The 26,196-nt window shown below is 45.6% G+C and overlaps 1 protein-coding gene and 1 long non-coding RNA gene across 2 annotated transcripts in view; one reads left to right on the top strand and one right to left on the bottom strand.

Moving 5' to 3' along the window:
* Nucleotides 1-15,360, bottom strand: part of LOC137533993 (peroxisomal N(1)-acetyl-spermine/spermidine oxidase-like) — a 180,371-nt gene extending 165,011 nt beyond the window's left edge. The window contains exon 1 of the mRNA XM_068255323.1: nt 14,993-15,360. Within this exon, the coding sequence (XP_068111424.1) occupies nt 14,993-15,236 (244 nt within the window). The 5' untranslated portion in view covers nt 15,237-15,360. The remainder of the gene's footprint in view (nt 1-14,992) is intronic.
* The window catches only part of LOC137533994 (uncharacterized), a 116,972-nt gene that overhangs the window by 17,806 nt on the left and 72,970 nt on the right, over nt 1-26,196 (top strand). The window contains exon 2 of the long non-coding RNA XR_011024268.1: nt 3,591-3,738. This is a non-coding gene — a long non-coding RNA (uncharacterized lncRNA). The remainder of the gene's footprint in view (nt 1-3,590; nt 3,739-26,196) is intronic.

The raw sequence follows: 26,196 nt of genomic DNA, 5'->3' as shown, positions 1-26,196 counted from the left end.
CCTACCTACAGGCCACTATACCTACCTACAGGCCTCAATACCTACCTACCTACCTACAGGCCCCCTATACGTACCTACCTACCTAAAGGCACCTATACCTGCCTACCTACATACTTACCTATACTTAAGGCCCTATACCCTGCTACCTATACTGAAGGTCCCTTTACCTACCTACCTACCTAAAGGCCCCTATACCTACCTACCTACATACCTACCTATACTTAAGGCCCTATACCCTGCTACCTATACTGAAGGTCCCTTTACCTACCTACCTACCTACCTACACTGAAGGCACATGTACCTTACTACCTATACTGAAGGCCCCTATACCTAGCTACCTACCTATACTGAAGGCACATATACCCTGCTACCTATACTTAAGGCACATATACCCTGCTACCTATACTGAAGGCCCCTATACCTTGCTACCGATACTGAAGGCACATGTACCTTGCTACCGATACTGAAGGCCCATATACCCTGCTACCTATACTGAAGGCCCATATACCCTGCTACCTATACTGAAGGCCCATATACCCTGCTACCTATACTGAAGGCCCATATACCCTGCTACCTATACTGAAGGCCCATATACCCTGCTACCTATACTGAAGGCCCATATACCCTGCTACCTATACTGAAGGCCCATATACCCTGCTACCTATACTGAAGGCCCATATACCCTACTACCTATACTGAAGGCCCATATACCCTGCTACCTATACTGAAGGCCCATATACCCTGCTACCTATACTGAAGGCCCATATACCCTGCTACCTATACTGAAGGCCCATAAACCCTGCTACCTATACTGAAGGCCCCTATACCTAGTTACCTACCAATACTGAAAGCACATGTACTGTGCTACCTATACTGAAAGCTACCAATATTAAAGGCACCCATACCTAGCTAGCTATACTTAAGGCACCTTTACCTCGCTACCTATGCCTGGGTACCTATACTGCGGTCAACTATACCACGGATCGCACAATTTTTATGTGCAGGATTCGTTAGATTCGGGATTCGAAAGGTTCGAGATATTCGAGAACCTTTCTAGATTCGGATCCGGATTCGGATTCGAAGAAATTGTGGATTCGTCCCATCACTAGTTTTAAACCATTCCATTGTTGCCCTGGCTTTATGTTTAGGGTCATTGTCCTGCTGGAAGGTGAACCTCCACCCCAGTCTCAAGTCTTTTGCAGTCTCCAAGAGGTTTTCTTCCAAGTTTGCCCTGTATTTGGCTCCATTCATCTTCCTATCAACTCTGACCAGCTTCCCTGTCCCTGCTGAAGAGATGCACCCCCCGAGCATGATGCTGCCACCACCATATTTGACAGTGGGGATGGTGTGTTCAGAGTGATGTGCAGTGTTAGTTTTCCGCCACACATAGCGTTTTGCATTTTGGCCAAAAAGTTCCATTTTGGTCTCATCTGACTAGAGCACCTTCTTCCACATGGTTGCTGTGTCCCCCACATGGCTTGTGGCAAACTGCAAACGGGACTTCTTATGCTTTCTGTTAACAATGCCTTTCTTCTTGCCACTCTTCCATAAAGGCCAACTTTACAGTGCATGACTAATAGTTGTCCTATGGACAGAGTCTCCCACCTGAGCTGTAGATCTCTGAAGCTCGCCCAGAGTCACCATGGGCCTCTTGACTGCATTTCTGATCAGCGCTCTCCTTGTTCGGCCTGTGAGTTTAGGTGGATGGCCTTGTCTTGGTAGGTTTACAGTTGTGCCATACTCCTTCCATTTCTTAATGATCGCTTGAACAGTGCTCCGTGGGATGTCCAAGGCTTTGGAAATCTTTTTGTAGCCTACGCCTGCTTTACATTTCCTAAATAACTTGATCCCTGACCTGTCTTGTGTGTTCTTTGGACTTCACGGTGTTGTTGCAGTCAGTTGCCTATAGACATTGCCTCATGAGTGCTAATAACTAAATAGAGTGCACCTGTGTGTAATCTAATGTCAGTACAAATACAGCTGCTCTGTGAGGGCCTCAGAGGTTGGTGGTGGTTCTGGTTTTAAATCGCAAATATTGGAAAAAAGGTTTCTGGATAGAGGCTACATTATGGAAAGTATTGAGCAGGAAAGAATGAGAGTAGCCTTCCTGCCAAGGCAGCAGGTGTTGCAGAATAGAACCAGAAGACAAGAGGGCATTGCTTTTCAGTTCCTCACTAGTTTTAGTCAGCAATACAGAGATATAGAAAAAATAATTAACCGGCATTGGAATATATTAAAGGTAGATGTGAAGATGGGGCCTGTCATGCCATACAGGCCTAAATTCATATACAGACGAGCCAACAACTTGAAATCTATACTAGCCCCCAGCTGTGTAAATCCCCCACAAAGACCACAACATCCATGGCAGAAGGATGGTTTTTACCCCTGCAGGTCATGCAGTTTATGTCAGGCCGGGTTAACAACCAGAACCACCACCATCACTTCTTCTAGCACTGGATGAAGTTTTAAGATCAAAGGATTTATCACATGTAGCACCAAATATGTCATTTATTGTTTGAGTTGCTAGTGTGGAAAACAATATGTGGGGCAGACGGGGAGGGAATTGAAGACCCGGCTGGGGGAACATAAATATAAAATTGAGAAAGGACATATCAATCAGTGTCCCACGGCACTTTGTCAAAAGACATGATTGTAGGTTGAGTAGACTGAAAATGTGTGGGATAGAGAAATTGAATCCATCATGGCGGGGATGCAATAGAATATGTGAATTATCCAGGAGGGAGACCAAATGGATATATGAAATAGACACTCTTGAACCAAAAGGAATTAATATTGACATAGATATTGCTTTTTGAATAATGCTTAATTGGGTACTATGTACTTTTCAATCAATGATGTGGTAATTTTTAATTATAGAATTAGTGTCAGCCTCAGTTATTATATCTCTGATTGGAAATAATGATGTCTTTATCTTAGATCTCTAATTAAATGTATATATGATAATGTTGCACATGTCACTTTAAAGTTATATTGTAGTCCTATATTGGTATTAGCAATTGATCTTAAGACTTCCTGTTTAGTGTTCCACCAAAGCGAATGTAGACCACTCATTTCCATCTAGTGGATTGAGAGGACGTCACAGAGTGCGACTGTGACCTCTATGAGTAGAGGGAATGCTTGGAGGGTTGTCATGGCGACAGTGAAGTCGCGTGAGTTAGCATGTAAGGGAGGAGTTACCTCCTGGAGGACCGAGGGGAGGGCTTTAGACTTTATAGGGCTTGGAAGATGTCACTGGGAGTAGCCCCTGATGAGTTGTACGCAGCGAAACGCGTAGGGAGGAGCCTCCGTGTGACGTCACCTTGGATGTACGCGACAGCGTGAGCCCGGTCGGTTTGAACTACCAGCGGCGTCGTTGCACAGAGCGCAAGTTTAACGACGGCAGAGCGTGGTAACACGAGAGTGGGAAGTGAGCGGGCCGCCCGGGAGCTAACTCCTCCTACCCTAGCTGTGTAACCTACCCGCTTTAGTACCGTCATATTGATTTTATGGACGTTTATGGATTATTTTATTAAAGAAGTAATGCACTATTAGAGGCTTATCCTCTGACATTTTTTACATATTTTTACAAGCTACAACCACATCAGGAAGCTGGTCACCCCTCCAGGAGTGAGTACAAGCCAGACGAGGAGTCATCTGGACCACTGACACGGTGCCCGAGAGGCGACGGGGGGGCCTACACCCCGGATGTGAGAATTGGTCGCTAGACCTTAGGATCTGGTGAGTATGTACCCTAAGGGGGCTTATTTACCAACATAATTGATTACTACATTGAAGGAAGAGCACGGACTGTCTTGCTGCTATTGATTCAACTAGTGTAACCTAGTGTGTCTCACTGCACTTCCATAACAACGATATTTCAAAGGACTGTGTATTAAATTTATTATAGACTGAGGACTATCAGTATATAAAGTATCTGAGCAGAATCTTGTGTTAATAGAGTGCGTTGTGGGACTTTGATAGCACCTAACACGGCTGTCGGGTAGATTGCGAGCGCTGTTTCAATTTTCTATTATTATCTTTATAAAATGTGAATATCTCAAAAACTATAAAAGATAGAAAGATGATGTTTGCATCACAAATGAGCACACGCACAGCACTACCCACCCATACCATATCTAAGATGATGTTTGCATCACAAATGAGCACACGCACAGCACTACCCACCCATACCATATCTAAGGTTTTATGTCTGTAGGCTGTTGTATGGGGGCTCAGTGATGGTATTGTTTTGGAAATAACAAGTGCTATTATCTTCAAAATTAAACCAGCACAAATCTTAATTTTTACAGCACAAATGGGCACAAATGTAGCACTAATCAATCATGATGGAATTTTTTTTGTGCTGATTGTAGGGGGGCCAGCTTCACGGAGCTGCAAAAGGGGTGTCTGCTTCGATGCGCAGCCATTGTTGTTTCTTTTTTTTTTTTTTTTTGCATATCACACTACAGAGTGTTTTTCTCTGAAAGCAAAGAAAAGTATGAAAAGCTGTGGTGTCAGGTTTCACAGACAATCACAAATGTTTATAACAAGTTACATTTCCTCTGCTCAGTGCAGACCGCTCAGTCAGAGACAGGCAGCTGCTGAGAGCTTTCTCACACACAGGGTTAACAGATGTATTGTGAGGGAATTCTCCCCTCCCCTCATGGTTCACTCAGCCATCAGATTTGAGCAGACTTACCGTCAGTTAAGAGTGAAAGGAATTTGATACAGTAAACAAAACAGATAAGCAAGTGAAATGTATACATCATTATTTACCAGCACTTCAGGAACTCTCTCAGGGCCCGTTTCCACTAGAGTGAATCTGCATGTGTTTTCTGCATACAGATTCGCATAGTCAATACAAGTGGATGGGCCTGTTTCCACTTGTCAGGATTTCTGAGCATTTTTCTGTGCAGAAAAAATCTGCACGGTAGACCCCGCAGAATTCGCATAACGCACAACGCTAAGCGAATCACCGCTAATGTATAGGGAAATCAGTGGCTGAATAGAGTACAGGGCACTGCCTTTGACATGGGAGACCAGGGTTCGAATTCTGGCTAGGGTCAGTACCTATTCAGTAAGGAGTTCAAGGCAAGACTCCCTAACACTGCAGGGTGGCCTCCTGAGCGTGTCCCAGTGGCTGCAGCTCTTGAGCGCTTTGAGTCTGACAGGAGAAAATATACGCTATATAAATGTTCGGATTCAGATTATAAATCACATGCGGTTTTGGCATAGAAAGTAATGTTAAATCACACAGGCATTAACATAGTTAAAATCACATCAATACTAACCTATGCGAAATCGCATGCGAAATCTTGGAAAAATACGCATGCGGAATCTCACCCGCATGCAATTTCGTCAGCGGGGAATCAGCGGCGATTCCGCACTGCACAAGTGGAAACGGGCCTCAATCCCAAGTTAAAAAACATGTTAATTAATAGTGTGCCTTTAAATCACTTGTGAGGCCACATTTGGAGTATGGGATGCAGTTTTGAGCACTAAGTTAATCAGCGGGATGAAAGGTCTCAATTCCCAAGAAAGGTTGGACAAACTGTGCTTAGTTAGGGAAAAAATGAAGAGGTGACCTCATTACCATATCTACATGCATCAGAAGGCAATAGAAAAGCTTGCCAGATGAGCTTTTTCCAGGGCCGGCGCTACCATAGAGGCAAAGGAGGCAATTGCCCCAGGGCCCCAGAGCCTTTAGGGGCCCCAGTGGCTACAAGAGGAAGAAAAATACACATTTAAAAACCCACCGTCTTTAATGGTTAATAGCAAATCCACCTTAAATGCTAGAAACCCTAAATGTGCAGGGTATGTTAAGGAGATCATTGGGAATACGAGGAAAAAACAATTTTTCAAAAAGAACTTATAGTTTTTGAGAAAATTGATTGTAAAATTTCGAAGGAAAAAAGTATACTTTTAAATGCGGTAAATGTCACTTTTAGTAGCAAACCGAACGGTAGTGTAATTTTACATGTATCAAAAGAAAGAGCAATACATTTCCTGATTAGAGATGTTGCGAACTGTTCGCTCGGCGAACATCTCTGGGGCTTTTACTACTTCCGGGTCGCTCTGACCCGGAGTAGTACGCCTGCGCTGCCCGGCGAAGCGCGTCCTAGATCGCGCTCCTGTTGCCGGGCACTCTCTGCGCATGTGCGTGACGTCGTTCATGACATCACGCACATGCGCAGAAAGTGCCCGGCAACAGGAGCGCGATCTAGGACGCGCTTCGCCGGGCAGCGCAGGCGTACTACTCCGGGTCAGAGCGACCCGGAAGTAGTAAATGCCCCATGTATTCAGAGATGTTCGCCGGCGAACGGTTCGGGAACCGTTCGCTACATCTCTATTCCTGATGGGGTTTCCAGGGGGTCCATACGCAGCTGCAGCGCTTTGGCCAGGGATCGCTATACAGCCGCAATATGGCTGTATGAAGATCCCTGGCATTTTTTTCCTATTTTCCCGATTTGTTTTTTTATGTTTAGAGTGTGGGAATTGTTTTTTTTTAAATTATGTGGGGTCCCCCCTCCTGAAACTTATTAACCCCTTGTCCCCATGCATGCTGGGATAGCCAGAATGTGGAGCTCCGAACGATTGTGGCTTCACACCCTGACTATACCAGCTGCAAAAAAGGTCCCTTAATGCAGATTTTTGTTCCGGGGTATCTGTTGGGGGGCCCCCCAGATTTATTTTGCCCTTGGGCCCCATTGTTGCTTAAGCCGGCCCTGGCTTTTTCTCCTTAGGTTTGTACAAAGGACAAGAGTATATGATCTGCATTTAGAGGAAAAGATGCCATGTAGTGTATTAATATTCTTGTTAACAGAAGTACTTTTTTAGTTTATGACTGCTATGGCACTTTTGTACATTCCAACTGTTCAATGGTTTGAATTATTTTTACAAATGTCAATACTTGTGTCTTACATTTTTTGAAAACCGTGGTTTTTGTAAAATGTTAAGTACTCCATACAGGAATTTTATCAATGTAATTGACAAACAACCACCTTAAAATATTTTGAAATAGTGGGCAGCATGGTGGTGTAGTGGTTAGTGCTTTCGCCTTGCAGCACTGTGTCCCTGGTTCAAATCCCAGCCAGGTTAACATCTGTGTTATGATCATGTCTGCAGCGTTTACTGCTGGCTGCAGTGGTATTGTAACCCAAGCAGTTCTGATGTCATTACATGCATTTTCTTGCATAGTTTGGTTTGCACTTACACTAGTTGCTGATTCCATCTGCAGTCGCTCTGAAGTTAATGACAGTTTAATATGCTTTTGTGTAAACAAACATTGTCTGCTGCAATGGAGGGGCATTCCCTTTCTTGCAGGCTGCATATCATTGTCTGCCTTTTCCTGCTGTCAGCCTGTGATTAATTACCATTCACTTGTGTGGGAATCTGCAGGTCTGCTCCCATTGGATGACCTCAGTATAAAGAACTGCTTCCTGCAATGCTTGATGGGCTACCATAGTCTCAGATTCTGTCTGTTACTCTGCCCGTGCCCCACCTCGTTCCTAGTCTGTGTGGACTGCGCTGACTCCTGCGAAGGGGTCAGCGAGTCCTCCTAGTTCTGCTCTTGTTCTAGAAGTTGTTACTCTGCTTGTCTTGTGTCATATATTGGTTCATCGCCAATATATACGCATACTTGCGCATTTTATTATTTTCCTTGTATTCGTGTTACGTTGATACATCAGTGTCGCTGATATATACGTACACGAACTGTTTATATCCTATGTTCCGTTAGTCAGCGTTCCAGCACGCTGAGCTAGTTATCCTGTTCCTGGTCCTGTTTGTGGATTGCGTTCATCTCTGCGAAGAGATAGCGAATCCTTCTGAGTCCTGTTCCCTGTATTACTCCAGCCTTAGTCAGAGTTCCTGCTTATGTCATATATCGGTTCATTGCCGATATATACATATGTTAGTCAGACGTTACAAATAGTTTCATTGATAGCTGTAATTGTAATACGCTAGGAAATCATACTTATTGTATATTTATCTGTGTTACGTTCATCTATCTTGATCCTGCTATTTCCTGACTATCCTGTCCTGTCTTTGTGAGGCACGCCATTGCTGCAAACGCATTGGCTACCTCATTCCAGTCTGTTTTATTGTGGACGCTTGCTGTCACTAAGTAGTGGCTAGTTAAGCAAGCGTTCATTCTGTCTACCTGTCCTGATCTCCTCAGTCCTGGTTTATGCGCTCAGCGCTACTTTGCGCTGAGACGTTATTACGAAAGTGTTGTTTGTGGCTGTTCGGATCTGCACCGGCTCTGTGCACCACAATCTCCTATTGGAGTCAGTCCTCTCCTCCACTAAACTGGGGATATCCTGATTCCTTGTGCTGGTGTGTGTACCTCCTTCACGTCAGCTTATGTGTTGCATGCTGACTGTGGAGATTACACCTCCAAGTTTAACAATCTGCAAGGAGTTTGTGAAAAATGTATTATCTTAAGGTGCGCCAACACAGCTCTATGTATAATTCAGAAAAGGTGCGCCAGTATTTTACTAGTAATAAAGTTCAATATGCTTATATAGCGCAACACAGTCCTTAACACATCCGAGGCTATGTAAACAATACTTCAATGCAGTATCCTGTCTTGCAAGCTTGTCCTTTGTTGTTAAACTTCACCGCCACCACACCAACTTAAGGAATGGGACTCACCCTTTCCTTAGACCACCATTGGTCTAATAAAATTAAAAACAATGGTGCATGAGCCAGCCTGGGGCCCCGGGAACTCTCACTGCCCGGGGCCCCAGAACCAGCATCTAACACCATATGTGAGCGCAGCCAAACCCTTGGAGCTGCCACCCCCAAGGCCTGTCTCCTACTGCTCTAAAACTTACCAAACACACAAATGGAGAAACTCACTCCCAAACAGTTCTCTGCTGCTTTATAAAGCCTGCAGGCTGCTTATAAGCCAATGAGAAGTGCACACATATATTACACCTAGCTTGCAGTGATTAATCAAACAGAAGCTGAGCAAGTCAGCCAGTCAGTTGGAGAGGGCTTCAGTTGCATATAGACAATGGCTATATGACCAGCAGGGGGCACCAGCGTGCAGGATATTCCCTCTCATCTGCCCCCCTCCTAACTAAACTGCAAGGGATACTACAATAAAATTAAAAACAATGGTGCATGAGCCAGCCTGGGGCCCCGGGAACTCTCACTGCCCGGGGCCCCAGAACCAGCATCTAACACCATATGTGAGCGCAGCCAAACCCCGAGGCCCTCCCGGGGCCCCAGGCTGGCTCATGCACCATTGTTTTTAATTTTATTGTAGTATCCCATGCAGTTTAGTTAGGAGGGGGGCAGATGAGAGGGAATATCCTGCACGCTGGTGCCCCCTGCTGGTCATATAGCCATTGTCTATATGCAACTGAAGCCCTCTCCAACTGAATGGCTGGCTTGCTCAGCTTCTGTTTGATTAATCACTGCAAGCTAGGTGTAATATATGTGTGCACTTCTCATTGGCTTATAAGCAGCCTGCAGGCTTTATAAAGCAGCAGAGAACTGTTTGGGAGTGAGTTTCTCCATTTGTGTGTTTGGTAAGTCACCATTGGTCTAATGACACATTGGGGTTATTCCCGGGTCAACCCCGACCTCTGCGATCTTTAATCTCCTCACACACGAGTCTTCCCCTTGTATTATGATGAGTTATGTACCTCCAAATAAAAACTCCTCATAGCGTAATACAGTTTTGTTAAAAGTAATACTAAAATTTTATTGCACTTACAAATTCCTCGATAGTTATCCAGCATGAGTTTTAGCGGGCTCTCCCCCGTAATGTTGGCCTCATAGCCCACCAGAGGCCAACATTTTCTAGATCTAGAAATAATGAAGGATGGAAATAAATTGTGCACTAAAAGCTATTTTAAAAGTACGGATAGAAATGGATACATAACTATAGAAAGCAATCACCATCCTAGATGGATAAAAAATGTACCTAAAGGGCAGTTCCTACGAGGAACTGCACAAAAGTAGAGGATTATATATATCAGAGTGGTATTTTAAAGGGAAGATTTATAGAAAGAGGATATCAAGAGGAGGAGTTGGATGAATACATATATGACATTGGACAAAGGGATAGAAATTAATTCATTTTTGATGATGGGAATGAGGGGGGTGATAGGGAACAGCAAATGGCCATAATTAAAGATTACAATTCCCAATAAAGGAACTGGGAGAGAATAGTGAGAAAACACTGGGGCATTTTGGGTACAGACCATGTGCTGAGGGGAATCCTTCCAGAAAGACCAAGGTTTGTATATAGGAAACAGTGGCGTACCTAGGGCATTTGACACCCGGTGCTGAGTATTATACGACACCCCCCCCCCCCCCAAAAAAAGTAAGGGGGGCAAAAAACGGTTGGTGCTACAACATGCGGCGCGCGGAGCCATGACCAGATGAGGGCGGAGCTAACTAATTTAACGTGAACCCGGGTGAGAGTGATATGGAGGCTGCCATATTTATTTCCTTTTAAACAATACTAGTTGCCTGCCAGCCCTGCTGATCTATTTGGCTGCAGTAGTGAACTGAATCACACCAGAGGACCAGCACGCCAGCCAGGCAACTGGTATTGCTTAAAAGGAGATAAATATGGCAGCCTCAATTTTATTCTCACCTCGGGTTCCCTTTAAAAGTGCAACGCAAAGACAGTGGACCCAAGTTTTGGTGACCCTTTCCCCAGAAAATTCACATACTTGTGCAGGTTTTCTCAAGAAAATACACGTAATGTGTGCAGATTTGCCCAGAGAATACATTCAATCATGTCGGCAGATTTGCCCAGAGAATACGTTCAATCATGTCGGCAGATTTGCCCAGAAAATACATGCAATCATGTCGGCAGATTTGCCCAGAAAATACATGCAATCATGTCGGCAGATTTGCCCAGAAAATACATGCAATCATGTCGGCAGATTTGCCCAGAAAATACATGCAATCATGTCGGCAGATTTGCACAGAAAATACATGCAATCATGTCGGCAGATTTGCCCAGAAAATACATGCAATCATGTCGGCAGATTTGCCCAGAAAATACATGCAATCATGTCGGCAGATTTGCCAAGAAAATACATGCAATCATGTCGACAGATTTGCCCAGAAAATACATGCAATCATGTCGGCAGATTTGCCCAGAAAATACATGCAATCATGTCGGCAGATTTGCCCAGAAAATACATGCAATCGTGTGGCAGACCTGTCCAGAAAACACTTCAATCGTGTAGCAGACCTGTTCAGAACATAAACGATACACCTGGCTGCTAATATAAATTAAAAAAAAAACAAAAAAAACATTTACTCACCTGCAGCAGAGCTCCTGTTTCGGCCTCCGTCTGGTGCGCAGCTCCCACGATCCTCTGCAGCCAGCAACTGAAACTCCCAATGTCTCCAGAGCAGGGCTTCGGACATTTTACTATGGCCCTGCTCTGCCGCTGCGGTGAACTGACACGGCATCTATTAGATGCCGAAAGTCAATTCACGCTGGGGGGTGCTTGGAGAATTTTAGGGGGTGTTTCAGCACCCAAAGCACCCCACCGGTGCCGCCTCTGCCCCCAGTATAGGTAGCTAGCAGTTGCCCCAGTATGGGTAGTAGCTAGTTGCCCCCAGTGAAGGTAGTATAGTTGCCCCCAGGATAGGCAGCATAGCTGCTGCCCCCAATGTAGGTAGTGTTGCTGCCCCCAGTGTAGCTAATATAATGGCCCCCGTACAGCTGCCCTTCAGTATAGGTAGTATAGTGGCCCCCATAGTTGCCCCCAGTATAGCTAGTATAGTGACCCCCCCCCAGGCCCAGCGTAGCTAGTATAGTGGCCCCCGTATAGCTGCTTCCATATAGTGGCCCCCAGTATAGCTAGTATAGAGACCCCAGGCCCAGCGTAGCTAGTATAGTGGCCCCCGTATAGCTGCCTTCATATAGTGGCCCCCAGTATAGCTAGTATAGAGACCCCAGGCCCAGTGTAGCTAGTATAGTGGCCCCCCGTATAGCTGCCTCCATATAGTGGCCCCCAGTTTAGGTAGTATAGTGGCCCCCAGTTTAGGTAGTATAGTGGCCCCCAATTTAGGTAGTATAGTGGCCCCCAGTTTAGGAAGTATAGTGGCCCCCAGTTTAGGAAGTATAGTGGCCCCCAGTTTAGGAAGTATAGTGGCCCCCAGTTTAGGTAGTATAGTGGCCCCCCTCAGTGTAGGTAGTATAGTGCCCCCCCCCGTAGTGTAGCTAGAAGGAGGGGTGACAGCAGGGATAGCGGTGGGGAAGGGGGGGGAACATATCCCCCCTCCCTCATCTGGGTCCCCTCCTTCTGCCTATCCCCCCCCCCCCCAAAAAAAAAATTTCGGGCAGCAGGCAGCAAACAGGGCGAGCAGGCAGGCGCGGAGAACACTCACGTTACTTCCGCGTATCAACCTGGAACGCTGCGTCGCCGTCACGTGCCTCTACTGCGCCTTCAATGATTGGAGGTGCAGAAGAGGCACGTGACGGCGACGCAGCGTTCCAGGCTGATACGCGGAAGTGACGTGAGTATTCTCCGCGCCCGCCTGCTCGCTGCCCACTGCCGCTGCCCGCATTTTGGGGGGGGGGGGGAGAAGAGAGGCAGAAGGAGGGGACCCAGATGAGGGAGGGGGGGATATGTCCCCCCTCCCCGCCGCTATCCCTGCCGTCACCCCTCCTCCTAGCGCTGCTCTTCCCCTCCTGGCTCCTGTCAGTCCGGATCTATGGGGGTTAGTGGCGACACCCCCCTGGCTGTCTGGCACCCGGTGCGCCACGCCCCCCTGCGCCCTGTGGTAGGAACGCCACTGATAGGAAAGCACCTAACTTGAGGAACCTTATGGTGCCAAACTGCGTAGACCCCCCAAGAGACAGGATAGAATGCAGGGGTGGCAGGAAAAAGGCTTCTTTCCGTGCCGAAAATGTAAGGCATGTAGAGAAGCTACGCCTGTAAGAAGAAAGGAGGTAACATCGTTTTCTAATGGGAGGAGGTTCAAAATAAATCAGTTTATAACATGCAATGATAAACATGTAATATATGTGTTATGGTGTGTATGTGGGTTTCAATACATAGGACGAACAACGAGGCAATTAAAGGAAAGAATGGGGGAACATACTAGAAACATACAAAAGGGAAGGGTGAATCATAGTGTCCCTGTGCATTTTGGGCAAAATCATAGCTGTGACCCCCAAAAAATGTCATTTTGTGGCATAAAGAAAATAAAACCTGCTTGGAGGGGAACAGACATGCTTAAAAAAATATCTCAGGAGGAAACTAGATATATATATGAAATGGAAACAATGAGGCCTGAGGGTTTGAACATAGATAATGACTTGGTAAATTTTTTTTTTAGGACACATGAATCTGGGGGATATTAATGTGTTGGCTATTACTGTGAAATATGTTACAAGGATAGACTAATGAATAGACTAAATTGTACACCTATACTTGGAATTGGAGGAGATTGTATATGTGTGGGGGGTCTAATGAATAGTTTTATGCAAAGATTTTTTATGAAGTGAAATATGATGCTAATTTATGTGCAAACAGTGAGAAATAGATGTTAATATTATATGTAGAGGTGACCCATAAGAGGGCTTACATTTAAGTTTTTAGTTTGTGTATGAGGAGTAAAATTGTATGTGTATGGGAATGGTATGTGAAGCAGGATCTCTGCGTAAGGTTGCCCTGACTGGGATCTGATAGCATAAGCTCACTTGCGGGATCGTTCTTAAGTATGGGGCAAAAGCGGAAAGCATTGCGGAATACGTAACAGCGTGGCTAATTGGCATGTACGAAAATCAGAGAAGCCTATTGGCTCTAGACTATGACGGGGGAGGGAGGTAGCATACAAAACACTCCTAGCCAATCGGGGCCCCAGCTCCTGATGAGTCACTGGTGTGACGAAACTAGTAGGGCGGGACCCAGGAAGTGGCACGGAGGGTGAGCGGTGGGCGGATGCCGAGATGGATGGACGGCTGAGCGCGCGGCGGCCGATTGCAGAAACTTGACGTTACAGGAGAGCCCACCAGAGGCCAACATTACGGGGGAGAGCCCGCTAAAACTCATGCTGGATAACTATCGAGGAATTTGTAAGTGCAATAAAATTTTAGTATTACTTTTAACAAAACTGTATTACGCTATGAGGAGTTTTTATTTGGAGGTACATAACTCATCATAATACAAGGGGAAGACTCGTGTGTGAGGAGATTAAAGATCGCAGAGGTCGGGGTTGACCCGGGAATAACCCCAATGTGTCATTAGACCAATGGTGGTCTAAGGAAAGGGTGAGTCCCATTCCTTAAGTTGGTGTGGTGGCGGTGAAGTTTAACAACAAAGGACAAGCTTGCAAGACAGGATACTGCATTGAAGTATTGTTTACATAGCCTCGGTTGTGTTAAGGACTGTGTTGCGCTATATAAGCATATTGATCTGCAAGGAGTTTGTATGTTCTCCCTATGCCTGTGTGGGTTTCCTCCAGGCACTCTGGTTTCCTCCCACACCCCAAAAACATACCCCCTAAAAACATTTGGCCCTAGACTATGATACATGCATTACACAATACATACATAGACATATGACTATAGTAGGGGCTAGATTGTGAGCCCCTCTGAGGGACAGTTAGTGACAAAACAATATATTCTGTACAGCACTGTGTAATATGTCGGCGCTATATAAATACTAAAATTAATAAATAAAAGGTCCTGCCTTGGCTAAACTCTGTTGCTGCAGAAACACATTAGTGTGTTGCTTTATTTATATAGCTCCTACAGCAGAGCTATTGGGGTTCTTAAACTTGAACAAAACTTACATCATCTTGAAGACTGACGTTCACTGATAAAGACAACAACTAATTTTGCTCCAGTTTTCATAATTCAGCAATAGATTAGTGAATAGACAGACTGAGATTTGGAATTCTTGCACTCCCAAGTCATAAGGTGATATCCAGAATGCCTTCATAGTGACATTAATCTATATTCTAAGGGGTTTGATAAGGTTGTTCATTACATATTTCTTACCAAACTTTTGGGTCCATATGCGGCCTCCGGTCCTCCCTGTAGCCTCCAGGACCTTGATATTGCGGAAACCATTCTGGTGCAGTTTTTCAGCTGCTCCAATACCAGAGATACCAGCACCGATTACAAGAATTGCTGGCCCATGGGAACCATTCTCTTCTTCCTGTGCTGGAATCTGCAGAACTAGGTGGCCAAACAGAGCGATCAGAAGGGGGAGGAGTTTCACTCCTGCTTTGATGATTTGCATGTCTAAATCTGTATGTTGCCTTCTCTATGTATGAATGACAAGTTGTAAGGTAAAGTCCAATGCAGAAAAAGCTCCTCTCTCTCCAGTACTATGCTCACAAATACAATGAGTATAGGCTGGGAACGCCCTGGCTGATTGCATTACCCAGAGATTGCAGATGTGTTGGGTGCTTGTCAAGGACAAAAACTTCTGACATTACTTTAACAGTTTGTATTTCCAATTTTTAATTGATTCCATATTTCCTACAAAAAAACCCAAAACATTGTTGTAGCCTGCCATTTGCTAAAACATACGGCCAAATTCCAGAAAAAAGAAATATTAGATTGTTGTGGGATAAAATGGGATGTTTTTTTTTATTTGTATTGCATTGCATGGCAGTCATGCTGTTGTGATGAAAACTACCAATTATACGTTTCAAACGCAACATTCATTTTTTTGGAAATGTGAAGTATGTCAAACTGCAAAAGCCACAATACATACAATACATACAAAACCACATTTTGTATGTATTGTGGCTTTTGCAGTTTGATAAAGGAAGACAACTGCCGAAACAGCGGTCTGTTATTGCTGCCCGTCCAGTCAAGGAATAAAGAGCTGTAATTATTCACAGTGGTTCCGACCCTTTGGTCTTTTTTTAATCCCATTACTATTACTTTTTGTCTTGAGAAAAGGGTCAATAGCTTTTGCAGATCAAGTATATGACTTGCTTTCCCAGTATCAACATTTTTACCTCATAAAAGCTTAGCATGTTGGTCAGACAAGAGTGTCTTAAAAAATATATGTTGGGTGTCTGAAATTAGATTACTCTGTGCTGTTTAATTTTGTACCATCACTGAGTTTCCACCTAACTGACGGTAAAGCTCTAGTTTTCTGTCCCAGATTATTAATTGTTGGTAAAAGTGAATATGGGACATGGACTACATCATGCTGCACTCGCCTTAGGGTTTGACAACCCTTTGATGATCTAACTCATAGATTCTTTCTATGGCCTCTCCCTCCTTTACATTTATTTTCTCTTTTTTCTTACTTTTCTTTTATGTGGGTTACTGTATTGGCTGTCTGGTGGGGATAGGGGGTCCCATGGGACCTTGGCTTTTATATGTTGATAAGTTTAATGCTTTTATTTGTTAGTCCTTTTAACATGCCACTTGTTGGAATACTTTCTCCCTTGAGGGATTCTTCCCTCTTTCTATGTACATTGGTAACGCGGGATTTTGTAATTTGTTCAAGCAACATCAAGTATCCTCTGTTTATCCTTCTGCTCTGATGTTATCCTCACTACTGACTGCGTCCAGTTACTGTCTTTGTAACTTTTCTTGTACTTTTCCAATAAAGTTGACATGTTAAGTTAAAAAAAGTGAATATGGGACTATGTTATTACCCAAATCCCTCCAGAAAGCATGGTGTATGAATCAGTTATGTTCTTGCAATGAGGCCTACTCATGGAAAAGTGGGTTTGTATGTATTGTGGCTTTTGCAGTTTGATAAAGGGAGACAACTTCCAAAACAGCGGTCTGTCACTGCTGTCCATTTTATCATGGAACAAAGAGCTATAATTATTCACAGCAGTGCCAAACCGTTTGTCTTTTTTGTATTGGTGCTCCCCAGGAGGCACTGGGTTTTGGGTTAAGGCACTCATTTATCTATTTTGACTTGTTGGTGCTCCCCTCCATTCGATTGCTTATATAGTAAATGGATAATACTGAAAATGGCAATAGTTAGTAGTGGGGTCCTGCAAGGGTTAATAAAGGGTAGAGGGCTCCTTAATTAATGTGTTAATGGAATACAGAGTGATGTTGCCATTTTTGTAGAGTTTATATAAACTTATGGATAATTATCAACATCCAGCAGAATAATGACACACTGCAACATAACCTGCACAAGTGACTGTATAGGCAGGTAAATGGCAAATTAAAATGTAACTTCGATAATGTTAAGGTCATGTGCATCATGGCTATGTCAGTAGCATGGCACCATAAAAACCGAATGGAATACAGCTGGGGACATCAGACTTTGAAATACTAGCTAAGCAACTGTAATTAATGCCACGCTTCAGTAGCTAAAATAAATAGCATTTTGGGATGTGTGAAAAGGGAAATAATGTGATGTTAGTATACTACTGCCGCTGCATAAATCACATGCAAACTGGGAGCTTTATTCCACCACTCCCCAAGTGCACATGGGGAAAGGGGGGGGGGGGGGAGGGAATTGGTAGAGTCCTTTGGACTGTCTAACTGTACATTCTTCAAGGGAGTGACTCAACTGCTCACAGAGGACTTCTTGAGACCTGAGTGAAGGCAGGAATTCTTCACCTGCTTGATACTGTGCTTGCTGGTCTTACAACCTGAACCTACCTTTGTGAGTAATATTGCTAATATATTATTCACTGTTTTTTTGTTTTAATATACTACACCATAAGGGACTCTCATGTTCTTTTTGTGTTTTTATTCCTGGAAGGCTCTTTGGGAAGCTCACCAGACGCCCATCACTGCAAATCACATGCAAGGCCACACCTACAATATGGAAAACAATTGTAGACACCAAGTTAGGTTGCTAAGCAGTTTGAAAATAAATACAGAAATAAGCTACTAGTCTAATAGCAAGGAAGGTCTCTCAGACAAACTGGGCTTATTTATAGGGGAAAAGTGTGAGAAAACGCGGAAAAGCCGCCGCAAGTACTCAGAGTAAGGCGGCTGATTCCGCGTTCAACATGGCAGCTTGCGCGCATGGGCCTGCATCCACTAGCCTGACGAAGCGCGGAGAAACCGCCGCATGCCCAGTGAACAAGGCGGCGGATTCCGCGTCCGACGCGGCGGTTTGCACGCATGGGCCTACAACTAGCAGTATGGCTGAACGCAGGGAAACCGCCGCATGCTCTGACAGCGGTGCAGCTGGCCCCGCGTTCAAACCAGCAGATGCATTACAACACATGTCTGGTGTGGCTGGGACTGATAGTCCACACAGGTTCAGAAGGACGCGTGCGCTGAGAGGCAGAGCCTTTATGACAGTCAGAAGGGTGTCAGCTGATCTAGCCAATCAGCTGACAATTCTATCAGGTTTCATTGGTCCAGCACTTAGGGGAGGCGCTGGAGAGCGCTTGTGTGTATATATACTGGGTGCTGGTCATTTCTCTGGTGTCTGGCGTTGCGATCACTACGTGGTAGCACTCAGACCTTGTCAGTATCTGTGATATTATCTGTGTTATTATCTAGACCAGTTCCTGGGTGTTGATGATCAAGGACCTCACACCTCAGTCTAGGGAACAACTGTATATTATCTGTATTCTCTGTGATACTGCAGATCACCGGTAATCAGACCCTCTCTGTGTTACACCGATCATTACAGAACGCCAGACCAAAAATGCAAATGGACGCACACACCGACCGTCTGGGCGCACTTACCACTTCGGTGGATACCATCAACTAAGTGCTGGGTAATCACCGGGCGTTAATTGACGCTTTGTCTGGGTCTTTACAAACCTTCCAGACGGCTGTGGATGAAGTGCGATGTCCTCCTAGCACAGACATACGTATGCCTGTACCTGAAAAATTTTCTGGTCACAGATCTGATTTCCGAAATTTTAGGAGTACAGTGTTATCATACTTTGAGTTGAGACCTAGATCTTCAGGAACTATGGCCCAAAGGGTCACATTTATTAAGACTTTGTTATCAGGCGATTCTCAGACCTGGGCGTACAGTCTACCCGCTGGAGACTTAGCCCTAACCTCTGTAGATGAATTTTTTAAAGCCATTGCAATAATTTACGACGATCCAGACATTGCCTCGACTTCTGAGCGGAAGCTCAAGTTGTTACGTCAAGGCAAGAGTCCGGTCGAGGAGTATGCTGCTGAATTCAGAAGGTGGTCAGTATCAGCCAGGTGGGGCACCTTTGCCCTGTTAGATTGTTTCTTATCAGGGTTGTCAGATGAGGTCTCTGATCTTATGTTAAGTCAGCCTGAACCTAAGACCATTGATGAGGCCATTTCATCGGCCATCAGGATCGACCGTAGGCTACGCTATCAGAGACAGACCTGGGGTAGAAACCATGTAAGGATGGTGTCCTACGCTGCGCCTCCTGTGACTCCACCTCCTCCCGTTTCACCTCCACCCGAGCCAATGCAGATTGGCCGGTCAAAGTTGTCTCAAGTGGAGCGGAGACGCAGGATTTCAGAGCAGTTATGTCTTTATTGTGCAGAGGGGGTCATAGAGTACAGAATTGCCCTAAGAAATCAGGAAACGCTACTGCCTAGGAGTAGTTGGGGGTAATACCCTAGGCGTACAACTTTTACCCCTAGACGATAAAAGGTTGCTTCTTCCTTGTACGATTACATGGGAAGATAAATCTGAAGTCACTGAGGCCTTCGTTGATTCGGGCTCAGCGGCTAATTTCATGGATTACGAATTTGCTAAGAAATTAGGTATTCCGCTCACCCCGGTAACACCACCTATCCAAGTTACGGCAGTGGATGATTCCCCCCTGCAACGTAACCGTCTCTCAGACACCAGAGGTGGGAGTCACTATAGGGGTGCTGCATAGGGAGAAGTTGCATTGGGAGAAGTTGCATTTTTTTGTGTTACACATGACAACCTCCACTATCATCCTTGGCATGCCTTGGTTACACCTTCACTCCCCTCAGATTAATTGGGCCACTGGTCAGCTAACAAGCTGGTCAGCCCATTGCTTCCATCATTGTTTAGTGAGGGTGACCTTGGGTCAGACCAGGATTCATGTGGAGGGAGTACCGGAACAATATTCTGAATTTTCAGATGTGTTTTGTCCCAAAGCTGCAGATAAACTACCCCCACATCGCCCCTTCGATTGCCCCATCGATCTCTGATCTGGTTGTATGCCCCTAGAGGTCATCTCTACAATTTGTCTGGGCCTGAAAAAGTGGCCATGCAAGAGTACATCCGTGAAAACTTAGCTAAGGGTTTCATTCGCCTTTCCCGGTCGCCTGCCGGAGCAGGTTTCTTTTTTGTAAAGAAAAAAGACGGAGGCCTTTGGCCATGCATTGATTACCGGGGCCTGAATAAAATCACAGTAAAAAATCGCTATCCATTGTCTTTGATAGACGATTTATTCACTCAGGTCACCAATGCTAAGATTTTCTCGAAGTTGGATTTGCGGGATGCATACAACCTGGTGCGGATCAGAGAGGGCGATGAGTGGAAGACGGCCTTTAACACACCCGATGGGCATTACGAGTACCTGGTGATGCCCTTCGGGTTGTGTAACGCCCCGGCCGTCTTTCAGGAACTCATTAATGAAGTATTCAGGGAGGTGTTGGGTAAATTTGTCCTGGTATATCTGGATGATATACTAATCTTCTCAGATAACCTCTCTGAGCACAGGGCTCATGTCAAATTTGTGCTGCACAAGTTAAGACAGAACATGCTTTATGCTAAATTGGAGAAATGAATTTTTGAGGTAACATCTGTCACTTTTCTGGGGTACATAATTTCCACCTCGGGCCTTTCTATGGATCCTGCCAAAGTCTCTGCTGTCCTGGAATAGCCTCAGCCAGTGGGACTAAAATCTCTCCAGAGATTTTTAGGATTCGCTAATTACTATAGAAGGTTCATGAAGGGGTACTCCACAGTCATAGCACCCCTCACCAGTCTCACAAAGAAAGGGGCAGATACCAACCACTGGTCCCCCGAAGCTCTGGCTGCTATCTCCACTTTGAAAGAATTGTTTTGCTCTGCACCCATTTTGAGACACGTTGACACCTCCTATCCCTTTATTCTGGAGGTGGACGCCTCGGAGGTCGGGGTAGGGGCTGTGCTGTCTCAGCATTCTGGGTTGCAGGGAAGATTACACCCGTGTGCCTATTTCTCTCGTAGGTTTTCACCAGCAGAGAAAAGCTACGATATAGGCAACAGGGAGCTCCTAGCCATTAAATTGGCCTTCGAAGAATGGGTCATTGGCTAGAAGGAGCAGAACATACGATTACCGTTTACACTGATCACAAAAATTTGGAATACATTGAGGGGGCTAAGAGATTGAGTCCCCGTCAGGCTCGGTGGTCACTGTTTTTCTCGAGATTCAGATTTGTAATTACGTACACTCCGGGTAGTAAAAACATTTAAGCGGATGCTTTGTCCAGATGCTTTGAGCCAGAGACCGCACAGCCCCCAGACCCAGAGACTATTATCCCACAGAAAGTAGTGTTGGCAGCCACAGAGACCTAGAAAAACTGGATGGAGACTTTAAGTCCCTTCCAGCAGGATGTCCCTGAATGAAAGCCTGAAGGGGTGATGTTTGTACCACTGCCATTTCGTCTCCAGATATTGCAGATGTTCCACTCCCACAAAAAATGCTGGACATCCTAGGTGTGCTTGGTGGCCTTTATTGGCAACTGACTGCAAGGAGTTTGTTAGAGAGTGTGCAGTATGTGCAAAAAGCAAACCCTCCCGTCTGGCACCTGTGGGAACGTTGCAGCCTTTGCCCACCCCGAGTGAACCATGGACCCATTTGTCCATGGATTTTGTGGGTGAGCTTCCGAGGTCTGAGGGCATGTCGGTCATTTGGGTGGTAGTCGACCGTTTCAGTAAAATGGCCCATTTTGTGCCCCTGAAAGGACTCCCCTCGGCCCAGGAGTTGGCCGATCTTTTCATCATCCACATTTTCCGGCTACATTGCATTCCGGAAAACATTGTGTCAGATCGGGGAGTCCAATTTGTTTCTAAATTGTGGAGGACATTTTGTCATCAAATGGGCATGGAACTGTCATTTTCGTCGGGCTACCACCCACAGACCAATGGTCAGACTGAGAGAATTAATCAGTCATTGGAACAGTTTCTGAGGTGTTATGTTGCGGATGCGCAAAATGATTGGGTCAAGTTCTTGCCGTTTGCAGAATTTGCGTACAATAATTTGAAAAGCCTCCAGCTTTGGAGGCTTGGCAAAAGTCTTTTAAGAACATTTGGGGGATCGTGAAAAATAATTTGGAGAGGGCTTTTCAAAGTCAGAAAGGTCAAGCTGACAAGAAACGCTCCTTAGAGTGGAAGTTCCGGCCAGGAGACTTGGTCTGGGTGTCCACGCGTCATTTGACCCTGAAACAGCCCTTGCCCAAGTTAGGACCCAGATTTGTGAGCCCTTTTCCAGTAACCAGGAAGATCAACAATGTTACTTATGCCATTGATCTCCCTGCCAGCATGCGTGGTGTAAGATCCTTTCATGTGTCCCTGCTTAAGCCAGCAGTTCATGTAGGTTCCACTCCTCCTCCTCCTGTGATGGTAGATGACCAACCTGAGTACGAAGTAGAAAAGATTTTAGACTCACGTGTTGTACAGAACTCAGTGCAGTATCTAGTTCACTGGAAAGGGTATGGTATTGAGGAGAGAACATGGGTACCTGGGTGTCGCATGCATGCGGATAAATTAAGGAGGGAATTCCACGCTTTATATCCTGAGAAACCGGGTAAGAGCTGTCCGGAGTCCACTCCTCAGGGGGGGGTACTATGAGAAAACGCGGAAAAGCCGCCGCAAGTACTCAGAGTAAGGCGGCTGATTCCGCGTTCAACATGGCAGCTTGCGCGCATGGGCCTGCATCCACTAGCCTGACGGAGCGCGGAGAAACCGCCGCATGCCCAGTGAACAAGGCGGCGGATTCCGCGTCCGACGCGGTGGTTTGCACGCATGGGCCTACCACTAGCAGTATGGCTGAACGCGGGGAAACCGCCGCATGCTCTGACAGCGGTGCGGCTGGCCCCGCATTCAAACCAGCAGATGCATTACAACACATGTCTGGTGTGGCTGGGACTGATAGTCGACACAGGTTCAGAAGGACGCACGCGCGCGCTGAGAGGCAGAGCCTTTATGACAGTCAGAAGGGTGTCAGCTGATCTAGCCGATCAGCTGACAATTCTATCAGGTTTCATTGGTCCAGCACTTAGGGGAGGCGCTGGAGAGCGCTTGTGTATATATACTGGGTGCTGGTCATTTCTCTGGTGTCTGGCGTTGCGATCACTACGTGGTAGCACTCAGACCTTGTCAGTATCTGTGATATTATCTGTGTTATTATCTAGACCAGTTCCTGGGTGTTGATGATCAAGGACTTCACACCTCAGTCTAGGGAAAAACTGTATATTATCTGTATTCTCGGTGATACTGCAGATCACAGGTAATCAGACCCTCTCTGTGTTACACCGATCGTTACAAAAAGTGAGGGCATAGTTTATCTAGTTGACATGTATAAATACAGGGGCAATTTAAAATCTTGGCAGATATGCTTTTTGTTGTTAGGTCTATACAAAGGGCAAGAGGACTATAACTACTAGCTGTTTGGAAAGGTAGTGATGAGCCCGTGAGGGATACGTTCCTGGTGTATGGCACAATGCAGCAATCCACCAATTTAATTCCACATGAGGCAGAGCCGGATTAAGGCTAAATGGGGCCCTAAGCAAAGTAACTGATTTGGGCCCCCCATCATGTCGTAATAGAATCAGAAGTTGCAGCTGCACAGCAACATGCCGCACACACCGGGGCAGCCGAGCTACTAGTTGCTATGGGCAACAGCCTGTTTTCCTCTGTGGGTGCACAATGCAGGGAATAGCAGCTGCAAAATGCAGAGTGAGAGATGAATGGCTGGGACATTTGCACTCAGGGGCTGGGGCACCCCTGTGAAGAGAGCGCCAGATATCACAGCAGCAGCACTTTCCCCCTGCTTTTCCAGCCTGGCAATAGCAGAAAGCTCTGGACACCGCCAAACCGGAAGCCGTTCACCAGACAGAATTACATAACCACCCCCACCACCGAACAACCGATTTCCTCCCAAACTAGACAGCCACCAACCATGCAACCTCCATCCCAGTGAATACGATAGTCCAGCAGAGAAGGCAGCCGCAGCGGGGGAGAATGACAGCACCAGATGACTCACATTAACCTATTGCGATCCAAGCAATAGAGGTCCCGTCATCCGGAGCCCATCTGTCTCCTCTAGAGTGCTGCCGCTCTGTTACTACTACTATTACTACTTCCTGTCTGATCTGAGAATCAGGAAGTTCAGAGCAAGCGGCTGCACTGTAGAAGAGACAGATGGGTTTCAAATGACGGGATCTCTATCGCTTGGATCATGGATAGGTGAGTGAGCGTTTGCCATCTGCTGCTATCATTCTTGCTGCAGCTGTGGTTCTCTGTGGGAAGGGAGGGAGGAATGGGCAGCGGCAGAGTGCACAGTAGCAGGAGGGGGACCTAGGAGGAGAGCCTGGCTCTGAAGACAATGAGCAGCGCACGGCATCATTTGACAAGACAAGACAAATAACATTTATATCGCGCTTTTCTCTTGGCGGACTCAAAGCGCCAGAGCTGCAGCCACTAGGACGGGCCCTATAGGCAGTAGCAGTGTTAGAGAGACTTGCCTAAAGTCTCCTATTGAATAGGTGCTGGCTTACTGAACTACTGAACAGGCAGAGCCGACATTCGAACCCTGGTCTCCTGTGTCAGAGCCCTTAAAGGGACTCCGAGCAGTGCCTGTGGGTATGCCTTTAAGCATACCCACAACTAATTAATTACATCCTCACACCTACCAGCATGATGTTTGTAATTATATCCCCCTGGGTTCCTTATATGTCATTGCATTGTGCTGAATCAAGCTGCCGACTTTGGAGAAAAGTTGTCCTGTGTAATACAATTTAACTATGGAAAGATGCATATCAATTTGAAGTTCTTTTTCTCCTCTTTCCAATGATAGATAAACTGCCACCCTACTTCTTTTAGTTTTCGCTGTTTTCGCGATCGAAATTGCTGTGGCCGCGATTTCGATCGCGAAAATAGCGAAAACTAAAAGGCATAGGGCGGCGGTTTATACATCATTGGAAAGAGGAGAAAGAGAGCTTTAGAATGATATGCATATGCATTTCCATAGTTACTGTACTGCTCAGAGTCCCTTTAACCATTATACCTTTATACCATCCAGCCACCGCTGACAGGCGAGGGCTGGTTTATGTGCTGATGGGGCCCCTTTGACTCAGAATGGGTCCCCAAGCGACTGCTTTTGTTGCCTGGTCGGTAATCCGGCCCTGGCATGAGGAATAGGGCCATCTATTCAAAGTCTCTTGGACCCCTTTGTCTAGGCATGCATCATTGGATAGTCAAAATTATATAACTATAGAGACCCAGGCAATTAAACCTACACTAGTTAAAGGTAAAAGAGAAGGAAAAAAAGATAAAACATGTGGTGCATGAATCAAAATGGAAAGAATAGATATCCAATCAAGAAAGGAGGAAAACAAAATGAATGCAATGTGAAAAAGCACCGAGAAACAAAATGTGTGTGGAAGAGATTGAGTGGAAATGAAAAGCCAGAAAAAAAAAAGAAAAAGGCATGTAAAAACAAGATGTGGCGAGGAATGGCATGGAAAATGTGGGGAGAAGCAAAAACAACAAGCACTTGTGTGCTTTTCTTATCCATAGGATTGTGATACTTTACATCCAGCCAGGAAGAATCGTTACCTTTGTGGTTTTTTTCTTTCCTCTAGATTAAAGTTCAAGAATTTGTATTTTATTATTATTATTATTTAGTATTTATATAGCGCCGACATCTTCCGCTGCGCTGTACAAATTATATTGTTTTGTCACTTAAAGGGACACTTAAGTCAAACAAAAAAAATGAGTTTTACTCACCTGGGGCTTCCAATAGCCCCCTCCAGCTGTCCGGAACCCTCGCCGTCTCCCTCTGATCCTCCTGGCCCCGCCGGCAGCCACTTCCTGTTTCGGTGACAGGAGCTGACAGGCTGGGGACGCGAGTGATTCTTCGCGTTCCTGGCCACAATAGCACCATCTATGCTGCTATAGCATATATCATATACCATACAGCAGCATAGAGGGTGCTAATGTGTCTGGGAACGCGAAGAATCACTCGCGTTCCCAGCCTGTCAGCTCCTGTCACCGAAACAGGAAGTGGCTGCCGGCGGGGCCAGGAGGATCGGAGGGAGACGGCGAGGGTACCGGACAGCTG

Source organism: Hyperolius riggenbachi, chromosome 10 (assembly GCF_040937935.1).
Source record: "Hyperolius riggenbachi isolate aHypRig1 chromosome 10, aHypRig1.pri, whole genome shotgun sequence".
Taxonomy (NCBI): domain Eukaryota; kingdom Metazoa; phylum Chordata; class Amphibia; order Anura; family Hyperoliidae; genus Hyperolius; species Hyperolius riggenbachi.
This window is presented reverse-complemented; position numbering and strand designations above follow the sequence as displayed.